The sequence below is a fragment of the Corella eumyota genome, chromosome 6 (genome assembly GCF_963082875.1).
Source record: "Corella eumyota chromosome 6, kaCorEumy4.1, whole genome shotgun sequence".
NCBI lineage: Eukaryota > Metazoa > Chordata > Ascidiacea > Phlebobranchia > Corellidae > Corella > Corella eumyota.
This window is the reverse complement of record NC_137495.1, coordinates 1,381,872-1,399,387: the sequence shown is the minus strand read 5'-3', so window position 1 is coordinate 1,399,387 and position 17,516 is coordinate 1,381,872. Positions and strand designations below refer to the sequence as shown.

The following is a 17,516-nucleotide window of genomic DNA, read 5'->3' as shown; positions in this document are numbered from 1 at the left end:
GTATTTGTAATCAGTATTTGTGTTACGAGTTTGTAAACGTTTGTATGTGTATCTTTTCGCTATAATAAACTCTAAATTACAATACGGCTTTTCTTACGAAAAACAATTAGACTCGATTGTTACAATATGTTAGTTTTTTTATTTTTTTTTAAAGATTTATGTTTCAAAAACTTTTTGTAAAAGGATTAAAGACTAAACTGCGGGGAGTCTGCAGCGTTAAGCCCGCGTATACCTTAAACGCAAAACCATATTTTACCGATATTCAAAATGAAATTTACAAAAAAGTACAATAGGTAAAATAGTTAGAATATTAATTTTTTTTAGTTTTTTTATTAATTTAATGCTTAAATACTGTATAAACAACTGTATATAAATACGCAAAAATAAAATTTTCGCTGTAATTCGGGCCGAAGTGTCTTGGCCGAGGTGTCCGGGGGCCGAAGTGTCTGGCATTCTTACGAACTATTTATATTTTTTTTTCATTTTAACTTTTTAATAAAAATCGTATAAAATCGCAACCATTCATTAGCACTTGATATATTTTAAGAGATATTATAGTTTTGGCCACTATATGAATACCCTTCGTCAGATACACCATTTGGCAAAGTATCTAAAACATAAAGTAAACAAGTTTAACTAAACAGGCCCAAAGTCATTATTATACCAAGTTTTTTTTTGTATATATCTTTATCCTCGATGCGGAAAAGTCGAATGCGCGACTTAAACATAGAGTAACATCAGCGACTTAAACATAGAGTAACAACAGCGACTAAAACATAGAGTAATATCATTCCGACCCATTCTCGAGTTGCCTGTGGCAGTTTGGGATATTATAGATTATAATTGCCCAATAATTATGCTGCTGATTAAGTGCTGGCTCAGCAGGAGTTCATTCCGTTTATAGCGCCTTACTCAAGGGCGCTACAGCATGTGATCAGTGGGGATTGAACCCACGACCTCATGTCTGGTGTAACAAGTGTTTTTACCACTACACCACGCTGCCAGAAAAAGTTTATTTAAGTGTGTTCTAAAAGTTTTTACAACTGCCAAAAGTTTTACAACTGTTTAAGTGAATAAATTAAAACTTAAATCTGCCAGCGTGGTGTAGTGGTCAGAACACTTCCTACACTACATGAGGTCTTTGTTTCGACCCCAGTGATCTTATTCTGTAGCGCCTTTAAGTAGGGCACTATAAACGGTAAGCCAGCACTTAATCAACAGCTTATATTTATTAGGCAATAATAATCAATAATATCCCAAACTGCAAAAGGCAACTGAAGACTGGGTTGGAGTAACTGATGTTACTCTATGTTTAGGTCGCGCAATTGACCTTGCCGCATCTAGGATAAAAATACATACAAAAAAATGCTCAGTTACTTACCATTACAGTTATACTTTAAGTTCGACCAAATAACATTTTCTTGACTAAAACAAAAAACTCCTAATCTTCCACCTCTGATCGAGTTATCTAATATAACCCCAGTATCAGCCAATAAGGTGCTTTGGTCAAAAAACTTCAATCTACACAAGGAAATATTATTTTATAAATTATCTATAACAAGTAAATCGTGTAACAATCTATACATGTAGCTTCTATATTTCAAGTAACATTACTGCAAAACAGTGGCTAACTTGCTAGATAACGAAGTACCAAAAAAGTAAACTTTTATCAATAACCAATTCAACCTCTAAAGAATTAAGGTCTTAAACTAAAGCCTATAGCAAAGCTTTGTTGTTAGCTTTATGTATGCAAAATAACGACCTTATATATCCAACCCTTGGTCTGTGTTGTAACTCCCATCTATACGAGGTTTTATCCTTCCAACCTTGCTGTAATGGGTCACTCCACAACACTCTAACTTCGCCGTTGGTGTCGTGGGAATGCCATAATGAATTCCTCATACGTTCTCCCGGACCTAGCTCGGAGTCAACCACCTAGTGGACAAATTGGAAGATTTTAAAAAGAGTTGTAATGTTTAGAATAGGCTTTCAAATGTCTACATTATAGAATAAATAAAAGCCAAAAATACATCTGTAGCGGAATGATAAAATTAAACGCAATACGAATGTGAAGTGAAATTTTAGTACTTTTAGTGATTATTCTGCATATATATACCACAGTATAATTGATCTACTTTATAGCAAGATATAAGCGCACCTTTAGTTGCAACCCTGCTTTTGCCACTGCTCTAAACGGCGTCGACTTCCAATAGGTTTGTCCCATTTGTTTCCAAGTAACAAGGTAGAACTTGGCGCTGTTCTGGTAACTAAATATGAACCCAGCATAATCATCATCAGCTTCGGTATTAACAAAGAAAGTTCCGCTGAAATCAACCCCGTCAAATGAGTCGTAACCTTAACGTGAAAATTAAGTATTTATAGACGTTATTAACAGCCCATTATTAAGGCATATTTGCTTTATATTGTAACAAATACGCTATTTTCTTGTTTACTCTTTAAGTCTTATCTATTCTTTGTCACGTGTTTGCACCTGGAGTCTCGTCTGTACGCCTTATCATTATCACGTGTTCTGTATCACGTGACTTGTTGGTTTAACCGTTTAATTGTAATGTATTGAGATAGTATTCGTGTTACGAGTTTGTGGACGGTTGTTTGTAATTTTACGCAGCAATAGACTAGAAATATAAATACGGCTTACTCTACAAAGGAATATCAGGCAAAATCGTTACAATATTAGTGTTACTATTAATATAAATATATAAAAACGAAAAAATAGATAAGCAATCAATTTTTTATCAAATAAGCTAAGAACAACTAGTGTTTGAGGGTGCTAGATACCCTGAACTTTTCGCTACGTGGTTACTAATATTACAAATGAATAAAAATATGTCAAAAAATAGAAAAACAATTTACGTTCTATTCCAAATTTGCTAAATATAAGAAGTTAGTGTTGCAAGCTACCTTTAATTAATTTTTTAAAAGTTAGAAGCACATAGTGTATACGTAGATCGACTTCAGCCCTTTCACACCTTTTGAACCGTTTTAATACCAAATTTGATAATATATAATTAAAATTATTACGTCTTTACACTGGTGAACAATATCTCGTGTATTAAAATAGTTTTAAACTTACCGATTGCCAACCCCGGATCACTATTCTGCGTTTGCACAATTTCCCTTCCTCGGTTCAACACTACCCAGTTGGGGTCAATTTGAGAGTCACCCTGAGGGTCAAGGGTCACGCTCTGGTAAGTGCGGAAGTCGGTTGACGTCACCTCCGCGTTTTCAGGACAAGAATCGCGCCAGTCATGCACAAGATCGCCATCCTGTGAAAGGATAATTTTTTTTAATTTTAATATTTTCAAGAACAAAAAAACTAACCCTAAATTAAATTAAAACTTTTTTTACTTTGTCGTTCTCACAGGCATCCCCTACTCCATCTTCATCAGAGTCAACTTGAGACGGGTTGTAAATTAATCGGCAGTTATCGGGAGTTGTAATTATTCCGTAATCAGGAATGCCGTCGTTGTCGTCATCTTCATCACATGCGTCTCCTAACCCGTCATTATCCTGGTAACCGGGTATATTACTCAATGTTTATCCTCAACTTTGATTTACTTTAATTTACTTACTGTGTCGAGCTGAGCACTATTGATGACGTAGGGACAGTTATCGATGTTGTTCTGATGCCCATCGCCGTCTGTGTCTGCGTCATCATCACATACGTCACCAACAAGGTCATTGTCCACGTCAGTCTGTGTCACAATAATGTTATATTAAATTATATAGTCTACATATTGTTAGGTTTTTTTTAAATTTAAGTGACTTGTTAAAATAACTTTTGCATTGTTAAAAAAATAATTTGGGGACATGTTGTGCTACATAAGGTCCTGGGTTTTATTTCCACTGCTCTTAAGCTGTAGTTTCGTTATGTAAGGCGTTATAAACGAAATGAACTTTTGTTGAGCCAACACTTAATCAGCATCTTAGAGACTGGGTCAGGGTAACTAATGTTAATTTATATTTAGGTTATACATAAATAAATATAAGTACTTGTAAAATATTGGACACGGATGGACAATTATCACATGCATCACCGACTCCATCTCGATCGTTGTCTTCCTGGGTGTAGTTTGGAATACAAGGACAGTTGTCCGCGTGATTAGACAAACCTACGTCACAAAATGAATAATTACGTCACAAATAAATATTTTTATAAGCAACAGTGAAAATGTCATAATGCTCTTAGTTACTTATTACGTTGAAGCATTACTACAGAAGAAAACTTAATATTCAAGATCACATGACGTCATACATTGATGACGTAACTCACCATCACCGTCGATGTCGTTGTCGCATTTGTCTCCTTCCCCGTTTTTGTCGGTGTCGAGTTGTTTCGGGTTGTTGGCGTTCGGGCAATTATCACAAGCATCACCAAAACTATCAATGTCCGAGTTCTGATGATCAAATAGGTAAATTTAATGATTTAAGTCACTTTACTCTGATGTAAGGAGGCTAACACTGCATTCTAATCTTTGGTCTATTTTTATATAATAATCTTCAAGACTCTTGGATTTACTGAATAAGATCCTTGTTTCAATCCCCACTGCTTACATGCTGTAGCGCCCTTAAGTATAAGGCGCTATAAACGGTATAAACTTCTGCTGAGCCAACACTTAGTCAGCAGCATGATTATAAGGCAATTATATTCTATAATATTCAGAACACAAGATCCCAGAAAGAGATTATGACGTCAATAAAGCTTACCTGTTGATCAGGATTCGAGATTAGGACGCAGTTATCCTCATTGTTCGGCACTCCGTCTCCATCCGCGTCTCCGTCGCACTGATCGCCCACTCCGTCGTTATCCGAGTCTTCCTGACCGCTGTTGGGCACCAGAGGGCAATTATCCTAATATAGACAACAGGTTAAATTATGTATGGTTTAAATAATCGCAAAGTTTTCGGGTTCGAGCCGCACTAATGCCACACTATTTCCCCTTAAGTCTGGTGTTTACAAATAGCTTAAACATGTCACAACAACACACTCTACCCGATAAAATATAGAACCTTTCACCTAAGGTGATATGGTCAAAAGGTGAAAATGGCATCGAATTACGGGTCAGAAGGGTTCGGATTTTAGTCATGCTAATGTTAACAATATTCAGTTTTATGCCAGTTTACACATAAAATAGTTAATAGCGTATTGTTCGCGTTTTTTTGTACATATCTTTTCTATCAATATGGGAAGGTCCAATGCGCAACCTAAACATAGAGTAACATCAGTTACTCCGACCAAGGCTCGAGTTGCCTTTAGCAGTTTGGGATTTTATATAGATTATAATTGCTTGATAATTGGCCCGCTGTTTAAGTATTGGTTTAGCAATAGTTTATACCGTATACAGCGCTCTACTCAAGGCCACCACAGCATGATATCACTGGGGATCGAACCTAGGACCTAATGTAGTGTAAAAAGTGTTCTGACTACTACACTACGCTGCCGTTGTTAAGTTGGTAACAGAGTGTTTGCCTGAATTAGGTAATACTATAAAATCTTATATAAATTTACCTTTTTACAAGTCTTTTCGTGGCATGGTAGGTCAACATCAGGATAACTATCTTGGTCTGTGTCATTGCCACACATAAAACCATTCCCGGCGTGGCCGTGGTCACAAATGCAGTCAAAATCCTTGTTCTTGTTGATCACCAAGCACTTTGCGTGCAAGTCACAAGGGTTTATTTCTTGGATAAAAAAATGTTAATTATTAAAAAAATCTGACCAAAATATACATATATGTCTGAAAGCCCGACTTTGCTGCCTATACGTAGAGTAACATAAGTTACCCCAACTAAGTCTCAAGTTGCTTGGGGCAGTTTGGGATATTATATAGATTATAAGTGCCTGTTAATAACGCTGCTGATTAAGTGTTGGCTTAGCAGGAGTTTATACCGTTTATAGCACCTTAGTTAAGGGCGCTACAGCACGAGAGCAGTGGAGATTGAACCCAGGACCTTATGTTTTTTGATCAGCACTTTTTAAAGCACTAGTATACAAAATGTATTGTATATTTGAACTACTAATTAGTTTTTTTTGTTTATTTTAACTCATATTTACCCATATGAAAGCAAGGTTGAATTTCTCTGCACCCAGTCTTCTGATTTCCTTCATACCCTTCCTTACAATCTCCACAAGCAAAAGAACCCTAATATATATATAAAAAATAAATTTAAATAACATTAAAGTTTTATTTTCAAGAATTTAAAATTCCCTAAAATTCAAAGGCACCGTATATGATGACGGCACAAAACAATGACAATAGTTACGTCATAAAACAATGACAATAGTTTCAATGACGTTATGATATACACATGAACAAGAAGTATGAATAATCAAGTTTTATAAACATATAACATTCTTATATGGTATATGTAAAATTGTCCAACTATTTTTATACACATAATTTTTATTGACATAATTTGGACTTTCAACCAGAGTCCAGTAGTTCACAAAATGTGATAATGCTACCGGTTAAGTTTCTATAATAAAATTTAGCGTTTTTAAAAATAGTTTCTTTGTTTGGCGTTTGTTTTCAAATCTATTTTTACCCTTATTAAGTCACCGGTTAATACAATACATTACCAAAAAAACTGACAAGGAAAAATTTGACTCTGCAATAAAATTAGTCACCAACACTTTTAGTTATCATATCCATTCTTGTCTCAAGCCTATTCTTTAATATTTTTACGCATATCCTTATTAACTCAAAAGTTTGCTGATTTTTCTATTTAAATCAGTATAACTAAGCCAGGCAAATAGAAACAGCGCAAAATTAATAGACGAACATGGAAAGCGATATTGAACAGTGTATTACTTATCAAAATACAGATTTTGGTGAATATATTTACCATAAGTCTCCAACCTCATATACTGAAGCAAAAGAATTTTGTAAAAGTCGCGCGTCGCAATTAGCAAATATACCGAGTGAAGAGGTATATGAAAGCATTATTGAAAATGCTCCACAAAATGGTAGTAGATGTTACAGCCCTTACTACCGAATTGGACTAATAAGTTCTGACTATGGTGCGACATTTCAAGGGAGTGATGAACCGTATAACAATACGTGGTACGAGAAATTCATAAAAGGAATAAGAAACAGAAATGTTCAGAACCAAGGTCTTCATCATGTTTCCAGTACAACTCCACTGCCATCTTTGTGTTTTAAACCGTCTGCTGTATCCACAAAGCCTATAACCAACATTACCAGAAACTTTAAAATATCGACAAATGTATACGAAACCACTTTACCGTCTTCTACAGCTGACGTTATCACTCATAAGGCTCCTCAAGCAACAACTTCATCAACAGACAACTTTGTACAAGCCCCAAACTTCAACTACCTTGCTTTAGGATTCGGGGTGTTTAGTGTGGTTCTTATCCTTGCTCTCTTGCTCGTTCTAGCGGTTACACTTTGGCGAAAAAAAAATACAAATAACCAAACAGCAGAGATGGTGGTTCAACCTCCAAATCGAGCAGAACCACTTCATATATACCAAGAACCACATTATTTGAACCCAAACCAAGAACCAGATTATTTGGATCTTAACCAAGAACCAGATTATTTGAACCCAAACCAAGAACCAGATTATTTGAACCCAAACCAAGAACCAGATAATTTAGATTTTAACCAAGAACCAGATTATTTGGTGCCGTTACCATCAGAAAGACACATCTATTGCACCATACAAGAAAACTTAGTCATCATTCACCCCAATCCTAGTGAATAAATAACGTCACATTTTCTAGAAGATGAGCACACTGAAATGACGTCACAATGTCAAAAACATTAAAATGTTTCAATGACGTCACAAAACACAATTAAAAATTTAATATTGTATATAGATTATGACATCACAAAATATAGATTATGACATATAGATTATATAGATTATGACATTACAAAACAATAGTGGTGGTTTACAAAGAAATAGAACCACGAACTAAAGTGTAACTAACATATATAAATATTTCTTGTACAAAGAATAAAAGAATTATAGCCAAGAATTTTTAACGATCTGTTTTTCGCTTTTGTTTTCTGTTTATTGATTTTTTTATATTGTTCAAGTTCTTATAATAAAAATTCAGTGTTTTTAAAAATCTTTGTTTTGAGCTAGCGTTTGTTTCCAAATCTATTATTACTTTTATTAAGTCACCGGTTAATACAATACATTATCAAAAAACCGGACAAGGAAAATTTTAACTCTGCAATAAAATTAGTCACCAACACTTTTAGTTATCATAATCATTCTTGTCTCAAGCCTATTCTTTAATATTTTTACGCATTTCCTTATTAACTCAAAAGTTTGCTGATTTTTCTATTTAAATCAGTATAACTAAGCCAGGCAAATAGAAAAAAGCGCAGAATAAATAGACGAACATGGAAAGCGATATTGAACAGTGTATTACTTATCGAAATACAGATTTTGGTGAATATATTTACCATGAAAATTTAACCTCATATACTGAAGCAAAAGAATTTTGTAAAAGTCGAGCGTCACAAGTAGCAAATATACCGAGCGAAGAGGTATATGAAAGTATCATTGAAAATGCTCCTAAAGATGGTGATAGTTGTTATGGTAATTACTACCGAATTGGACTAATAAGTACTGACTATGGTGCGACATTTCAATGGAGTGATGAACCATATAACAATACGTGGTACGAGAAATTAATAAAAGACGAAAGAAACAGAAATGGTTCGAACAAAGTTTTAACCATATATATACCATCCGGCTCTAACCAAGGTCTTTATCCTTTTTTCAGTACAACTCCAATAGCGTTTGTGTGTTTTAAACCATCTGCTGTATCCACAAAGCCTATAACCAACATTACCAGAAACTTTGAAATATCGACAAATGTATACGAAACCACTTTACCGTCTTCTACAGCTGACGTTATCACTTATAAGGCTCCTCAAGCAACAACTTCATCAATAGACAACTTTGTACAAGCCCCAAACTTTAACTACCTTGCTTTAGGATTCGGGGTGTTTAGTGTGGTTCTTATCCTTGCTCTCTTGCTCGTTCTAGCGGTTAAACTTTGGCGAAAAAAAAATACAAATAACCAAACAGCAGAGATGGTGGTTCAACCTCCGAATCGAGCGGAACCACTTTATATACACCAAGAACCAGATTATTTGAACCCAAACCAAGAACCAGATTATTTGAACCCAAAACAAGAACCAGATTATTTGGATCTTAACCAAGAACCAGATTATTTGGATCTTAACCAAGAACCAGATTATTTGAACCCAAAACAAGAACCAGATTATTTGAACCCAAACCAAGAACCAGATTATTTGAACCCAAACCAAGAACCAGATTATTTGAACCCAAAACAAGAACCAGATTATTTGGATCTTAACCAAGAACCAGATTATTTGGTGCCGTTACCATCAGAAAGACACATCTATTGCACCATACAAGAAAACTTAGTCATCATTCACCCCAATCCTAGTGAATAAATAACGTCACATTTTCTAGAAGATGAGCACACTGAAATGACGTCACAACGTCAAAAACATTAAAATGTTTCAATGACGTCACAAAACACAATTAAAAATTTATTATTGTATATAGATTATGACATCACAAAACAATAGTGGTGGTTTACAAAGAAATAGAACCACGAATTAAAGTGTAACTAACATATATAAATATTTCTTGTACAAAGAATAAAAGAATTATGGCCAATAATTTTTAACGATGTGTTTTTCGCTTTTGTTTTCTGTTTTTATTGTTTTTTTTTATATTGTTCAAGTTTTTATAATAAAAATTCAGTTTTTTTAAAGATCTTTGTTTTGAACTGGCGCTTGTTTCCAAATCTATTATTACTTTTATTAAGTCACCGGTTAATACAATACATTACCAAAAAAACTGACAAGGAAAAATTTGACTCTGCAATAAAATTAGTCACCAACACTTTTAGTTATCATATTCATTCTTGTCTCAAGCCTATTCTTTAATATTTTTACGCATTTCCTTATTAACTCAAAAGTTTGCTGATTTTTCTATTTAAATCAGTATAACTAAGCCAGGCAAATAGAAATAGCGCAGAATTAATAGACGAACATGGAAAGCGATATTGAACAGTGTATTACTTATCGAAATACAGATTTTGGTGAATATATTTACCATAAAAATTTAACCTCATATACTGAAGCAAAAGAATTTTGTAAAAGTCGAGCGTCACAAGTAGCAAATATACCGAGCGAAGAGGTATATGAAAGTATCATTGAAAATGCTCCTAAAGATGATGATAGTTGTTATAGTAATTTCTACCGAATTGGACTAATAAGTTCTGACTATGGTGCGACATTTCAATGGAGTGATGAACCGTATAACAACACGTGGTACGAGAAATTCATAAAAGGAAAAAGAAACAGAAATGTTCAGAACCAAGTTTTAACCATATATATACCAGCCGGCTCTAACCAAGGTCTTTATCCTTTTTTCAGTACAACTCCAATAGCGTTTGTGTGTTTTAAACCATCTGCTGTATCCACAAAGCCTATAACCAACATTACCAGAAACTTTGAAATATCGACAAATGTATACGAAACCACTTTACCGTCTTCTACAGCTGACGTTATCACTCATAAGGCTCCTCAACCAACAACTTCATCAACAGACAACTTTGTACAATCCCCAAACTTCAACTACCTTGCTTTAGGATTCGGAGTGTTTAGTGTGGTTCTTATTCTTGCTCTCTTGCTCGTTCTAGCGGTTAAACTTTGGCGAAAAAAAAATACAAATAACCAAACAGCAGAGATGGTAGTTCAACCTCAGAATCGAGCGGAACCACTTCATATACACCAAGAACCAGATTACTTAAATCCAAACCAAGAACCAGATTATTTGAACCCAAACCAAGAACCAGATTATTTGAACCCAAACCAAGAACCAGATTATTTGAACCCAAACCAAGAACCAGATTATTTGGATTTTAACCAAGAACCAGATTATTTGGTGCCGTTACCATCAGAAAGACACATCTATTCCACCATACAAGAAAACTTAGTCATCATTCACCCCAATCCTAGTGAATAAATAACGTCACATTTTCTAGAAGATGAACACACTGGAGTGACGTCACAACGTCAAAAACTTCAATGACGTTACAAAACACAATTGAAATTTTATTACTGTAAATCGATTTTCAAATATCACGTGGTTGTATATGTTTTAAGACATCACAAGACAATAGTGGTTGTTAACAAAGAAAATAGAACCAAGAACTAGACTGAATAACTTTTATAAATATTTTTATCGTGAAAAGAAATATAATCAAGAATTTTGCTTTTGTTTCTATCTAATTTGTCTTTTTTATTCTGAATTTCGTTTTCGTTTTCTTATTTAAGTGTTTTATAATTTTTTTTAAGTGAATAATTTTAAGACTTTGCTATCAAAATTTGAAACACTTATTGGACAAGCGAGTCGGAAAAAAGAAAAAATGCCTTAATATTTTTACTGTTTAACTTTAAATAACATAAAACTGACTCACCGGTAGATTTATGCAAATTGAATTCCTAATACAACCTCCGTTGTTAACTTGACATTCGTTCCTATCAGTGCATACCTAGAAAAATTTAAATAAAAAAATAAATTTGTAAATTATTTTAAAAATAGCTGGTTTCTAACTTTTTTTTTTGTATATATCTTTATCCTCGATGTGGGAAAGTCGAATACGCGACTTAAACATAGAGTAACATCAGTTACTCCGACCCAGTCTCGAGTAGCCTGTGGCAGTTTGGGATATTATAGATTATAATTGCCCGATAATTATACTGCTGATCAAGTGCTGGCTCAGCAGGAGTTTACACCGTTTATAGCGCCTTACTCAAGGGCGCTACAGCATGAGAACAGTGGGGATTAAACCTACGACCTCATGTGTGGTGTAGCAAGTGTTCTTACCACTACACCACGCTGCCGGCATTATTGATAACAATAAAAGAATCTAAGTGAAACCTAAGTATTTAAACTACTTCTACTTGAATTTAAATTTAAATTTAAGATCAAAACACAAATAACAACTATATAAGTTAATATAAATCTGATTTAATTATATTTTAATAATAACAGAACAGGTAGCGTGGTGTAGTGGTTCAAACTTTACTACATAAGGTTTCGGGTTCTAACCCTACTGATATTATGCTGTAGTGGCCTTAAGTAAGGTGCTATAAACGGTATGAACTCCTGCTGAGTCAGCACTTAATCAGCAGTATAATTATCGGGCAATTACAATCTATATTATCCCAAACTGCCACAGGCAACTCGAGACTGGGTCGGAGTAACTGATGTTACTCTATGTTTAAAGCGTAAAGTCAACCTTTCCACATCGAAGATAAATAAATATAGAAAAAAAATAATATTTAAATATTTACTTGTTTTTGGACAGTTCTTAGTCCTACTTGTACATCCACAAATGACTCAATATACGAGTCCGGACATTCCCCGCACTTAAAACCACCTTGCGTATTAGTGCATGACGTCACGGCCGAACAAGGTTTGATAACGTCACACTCATTAATGTCCTCGCACGTGGTCCCGTTGCCTACGTCACAAAAAAAAAAAAACATTTTAGAAATTGTCAAAAAAATTAAAAATTACATTTTTTAGGTTAAAAAAATTAAAATTGAATTATTTTTACCTGAATATCCACGCGGACAAGGTCCACAGATAAATCCATCATCGATATCCGTACAAGTAACACCGCGGTAACATGGTTCGTCTGAACACGTGGTCAGTTCAATGATTCGTGGATTTGGTTGAGTTTGTGGAGTAGAAGAGGTGGTAAGCGGTGGTGGCGCTATTTAAATTAATTTAAAATAATAATATTTAGTTTAACAAGGTATAGTATGGAAGTGTAGGTTTTGACATTAAAATAGGATTAGAAAGGTTTCGGGTTCGATCCGCGCCAATGCCAAATTATTCGCACTTAAGCTCGGTGTTTACAGATAGTTAAACATGCCCCAAATTTTACGCTATTGCCCAAATACATTTGGTATAATAGCATAATGTAGAAAGCATTAAAAAAGCATATAGGCCTGTTCACACGACAAGCTAACGTTGCGTTGCGTTACGTAACTGTACAAGTTCTAGGGATTAACAAATACAAAATATCTAATAAAAGTATACCGCTTACGAAATCTTGCGTAAATTTCGCTTCGGCTACAAAACTTTACGAAATTTCACGTAACTTACGCAAACTTTCGTACGTGTGAACCACTCTGTTCATTTTAAATGGTTGCGCAATCTTGCACTACGTTACGTTGCGTACGCCATGTGAACGGGCCTCAAGTTTCATTAATATTTAACATTTTAAGTTATAATACTTATAATGAACCTTGAATAAAAGAATAAAGTTAAAGAACTTACCAGAACAAAAAGAACAACGTTGAATCGTGTGACGTAGTTGTCTCGTCTCGTAGACTTGATTTTTCATCGTGTTTTGCATTTCTTGTAAAGCTGAAGTTAGATCTATGAAAGTAATATTAAATTCAAGTTCAGGATACATACTTAATTATTTGTAAGATTGTTCTAAAGTGAGTTTATTTTTTAAAACATAATTAACTTTTTTAAATGACCAGTAAGGCCTTTCGTGTTATTTTATTTTCAAAGTGGAAAGGTCAGCTTTGTAACATTTGTTACCTTGACCCAGTCTCAAGTTGACTTTAACAGTTTTTTTAAATAATTTTAAATATAATTGCTTAATAATTAAGCTGATGATTGATTATAGCTTGGCCTGTGTTTGTATTACTCAAGCGTGTTAAAGCATGGAAGCAGTAGGAATCGAACTCAGAACCTAAAAAGTTATCATAAAGTTTAAATACTTACCAGATATTTGTACAATAAGATGCGAAATTGGCTCAAAATGATTTTCCAAATCCAACAATGAAGGTTCTTCAGCACTGTCCGCTTGTTGACAGTCTACGTCCACGTATTTATGACGTACTGATGCCATTGTGACGTCATTAATAAGTAAGGCTTGTCGAAAATACGACTAAACATAAAAAAAAATTAAAATTTTGCCTGAACAAATTCTAAAGCTATTTTTTAAACCCAAAAAATTAAAAAAATTTAAATTATTATTTTACTAAAAAATTACTTTTGCATTTTCCATTCCTCTTTTTCCAAATTTAATCACAGTAGATCGTTTTTTTTTATTTGTGACGTCATTATGTACATTATATGACGTCACCAGTGGCCACGTGACCTTTTCGTGACGTCCCGCTTCTACGCAGTCCAGCAACAAAATTACCTTTGCTTGTTTTTCTCTAAAAAAAATTGTTTAAATTTAAAAAATGTCGTTAAATATTGTTTTTAGGAATTGTAGTCGCCGGGAATTGAACCTAAAGTATCAAAATCACAACCAAAAAAACATTTCACTTTTAAAATACAAATAAATTTGTAAATTCTATAAAAATGTTTTAAATTTAAAAAAATGTCGTTAAATTTTGTTTGAAAAATTGCCGTCGCCAAGATTCGAACCTAAAGCATCAAAATCACGACCAAACATTTTTTCACTTTTAAAAAACAAATAAATTTGTAAAAATTAAAAAAAAAAAATCTGCTGTGACCAGGATTCGAACCTGGGTTATCACGGCCACAACGTGAGGTACTAACCACTATACGATCACAGCTTAACGCGCTGAGCTACGGGCTCAGGCAATTTTAGCTTGCGAATATGGGACCTAGTTCGAAAACAGAGCAAACAAATGCCGTTTACTTAAGCGCTTTATTATAAATAGCTTGCTAAATAAATTTAATTAAATAAATAATATAATATATTTTAATAGAATATTAAAGTACTTAAATTTAGAATTTTATTTAAAATAAAGAATATAATTAACTTAAGCGATTATTAAGGTAATTAATTTAAAAAAGTATTTTTTTTAATATTTTTTAATTTTCGTTCTTATATTTATTTTTTGTTAGTTAAATTACTGATAAAAAAAGTCAACTTACGATATAATATTGAAGTGAATTAATATGGTGTGCCATTTGTTATCCGATATCCAAATATTCCGAAATTCGATCGAATTTAGATTTTTTCTTGTCCATTGATTTCGATGTTTTATTGTGACTAGATTGTGAAAAAAAACAGAATTATTTTACATTGATAGTTCTAATTGCTAACAAAATAACTAATTCTTAAATAAAACTCATTTAAAAAGAGTTTTTAAGTAAAATGTAATGCACAAAATTTTGAAAAAAAACAAAAATTTACATATAAAAAAATATATAAACTATTAAAAAACCTTTAATCGCGTTTTTTTCATTAATAAAAAACTGGATATATTACAAGAAAAGTTTGATCGTCTAGTGTAATTTAACCTAACGTTTAGGTGGTGATATATTAAGTGTTCTAATTGTATTTAACCTTTACCCTGAACTGTTTACTAGGACGAGACGATCTCCCTAATTTAGTAAAAGCCTAGGTACTCTGCTTTAACGGTTCACCGTAAAACCAATTTAGCCAATCCTGTTATCTATATTAATACACGAAGTGGGTGCGGTACATTACTTCAACAACTTATTAAAAACTACACATACGCTAACTACAATCAAAACATAAGAACCAGAAAATAGCATATAAAGCAATACAACTGTACTTTATCACAACCAAGTTAGAACTACTTATTCAGCCGCCACAGACAACATTCAAAGGTACAATCGGTTTTGCGCAACAAGTCATGATAAGGTTATCTGTTTACAATTACGTATACTTAGGACAGATAACCGACTATAAGGTGTTAGGAGTTTTTTTTTTCGAATGTGCGACTTAAACATAGAGTAACATCAGTTACTCCGACCCAGTCTCAAGTTGCCTGTGGCAGTTTGGGATATTATAGATTATAATTGCCCGATAAATATGCTGCTGATTAAGTGCTGGCTCAACAGGACCCATTTATAGCGCCTTACTCAAGGGCGCCGCTACAGCATGAGATCAGTGGGGATCGAACCCACGACCTCATGTGCGGTGTAGCAAGTGTTCTTACCACTACACCAAGCTGCTGGAGTTACCGACGCATGACAAAACATTTATGTTACAGACACCTAAATTATTAACCCAAAAAATAAAATAAAAATCTAGTTCGGATTCGAACCCAAAACCTCAAGCTTACCTTTTCCTCTTCGGCCACTGATCGTAACTTCAAAATATTTATCCAGAGGGTTATCTTGGTATAACCCAAGTGAAAGCGGAACTGCTTTTGCTGGAACTTTAACGTTTAGGAGAATGGAAATCGAGGCAGAGTTGTTGAATTTTGAGACGAATTCAGGCACAAGTCTTGTTTGGTTCAACAAGTTTGTTTCTGTTAATATTTAAATATTAAATTCAGATAATAAAAGTTGTAACAATTTAAACTTTGTGAAAAAATATACTTTATTTAAAATAAAGATTTTTTATATAGATTAAAGAAAGTTTTTAAATCGCACTAAAAATAAATTTAAAAAAATCCGTTTTTTAATTACTTTTATTATTGTATTAAACTTTTTTAAGTTATACCTTGTATAGAAATGTCACGTGACATTGACATTGTGATGTCAAAGTCACTCACCCATAAATACAACAACAACAAAGTTGCGCAGTAATTCATTGCGCAGCCCTAATACAAAACGCAAAAACCAACAAAAAGTTTCTAAAATTTTTTTTTTTTTTATTCTACATAAATGTATATTAGTTTAACTTTATAATAAATATAATTATCCAACCACCTAACTAAACTATCGCCTAATACTATATATTACAACAAAACACGTTTTAATTTATTTCCAAAACTTGTTTAGTATATTTTCCCTAGACCATAAAAAAACGCAAACTATTTAATATACATAAGAACATAGCTGTAATATAACTAACTCAAACAAGCAAAACATTGGTTTTAAACCAAACCTGAGGTGGCAACAAATGTTAACAAAATATCTCGCGCGAAAACCGCTGTTTAAATTAATTATTTTTAACACTTTCACAACAAAAATAACTTAGTTTTAAACCCCAACATTTTGACCTTAATTCTTTTAAAACGACAAGTCAACCTCTAAGACAAAATACTTGTTACTAAGACAAACTTATTCAAGCACAAATATTTGTAAGTTTTGTTTTTAAATATATATAACACCGATTTCCGATACCCAACAAAAATCTAAGTTTTTCCCACGCTTATGAAGTCATGCATTGAAGTTTTTTGTTGACAGCAAAACAAGGGTAAAATGTTTTAACAAAGATTTTGTTCACGGTTATAAATAACGATTTGTTTATTAATAATAACCTATAATACTGAAATTACAATGTTATCTATTGCTTATTAAGATAATAAAAAAATTAATAGCAGAATAAAAATTATATAAACCGTATACAACCAGTCTTAAGTTGTACAAGTTTAAGATATTATTGGCATCATGATATTACCCTAACCCAGTAGAAAGTTGTACAAGTTTAAGGTATAATTGACCTCATGATATTGTCCCAACCCAGTCTTAAGTTGTACAAGTTTA

The 17,516-nt window shown here is 33.3% G+C and overlaps 1 protein-coding gene and 1 non-coding gene across 3 annotated transcripts; both read right to left on the bottom strand.

Moving 5' to 3' along the window:
* Positions 1–209: 209 nt before the first annotated feature.
* LOC145754820 (cartilage oligomeric matrix protein-like) lies at positions 210–16,669 on the bottom strand. Of its 2 annotated transcripts, none has more exons than XM_082570953.1 (21): positions 16,528–16,669; positions 16,145–16,333; positions 14,985–15,102; positions 14,125–14,293; positions 13,854–14,019; positions 13,395–13,496; positions 12,667–12,825; positions 12,401–12,570; positions 11,521–11,595; positions 6,076–6,163; positions 5,530–5,702; positions 4,729–4,872; positions 4,295–4,418; positions 4,015–4,133; positions 3,594–3,716; positions 3,370–3,531; positions 3,095–3,287; positions 2,159–2,355; positions 1,763–1,935; positions 1,382–1,521; positions 210–610 (listed from the first exon to the last, which is right to left on the bottom strand). In XM_082570953.1, exons 1-21 carry the CDS (start codon positions 16,616–16,618, stop codon positions 543–545), a joined length of 2,943 nt encoding a protein of 980 aa, XP_082427079.1. In that variant the 5' UTR covers positions 16,619–16,669; the 3' UTR covers positions 210–542. The 2 variants fall into 2 exon arrangements, with proteins under 2 accessions (XP_082427079.1, XP_082427080.1); XM_082570954.1 differs by having other exon boundaries at positions 550–636.
* Positions 14,588–14,659, bottom strand: Trnah-gug (transfer RNA histidin (anticodon GUG)). Its single transcript has one exon. It is a non-coding gene; the product is annotated as a tRNA-His (tRNA).
* Positions 16,670–17,516: the final 847 nt, after the last annotated feature.

Excerpts from the sequence above, each read along its gene's own strand:
- LOC145754820 (XM_082570953.1), bottom strand. The coding sequence starts at position 16,618 with ATGAATTACTGCGCAACTTTGTTGTTGTTGTATTTATGGGTGAGTGAC. Across the intron at positions 14,020-14,124 it reads GAGGAATGGAAAATGCAAAA|TCGTATTTTCGACAAGCCTT; the intron begins GTAATTTTTTAG and ends TTTTATGTTTAG. Across the intron at positions 5,703-6,075 it reads TCAACCTTGCTTTCATATGG|AAATAAACCCTTGTGACTTG; the intron begins GTAAATATGAGT and ends TTTTTATCCAAG.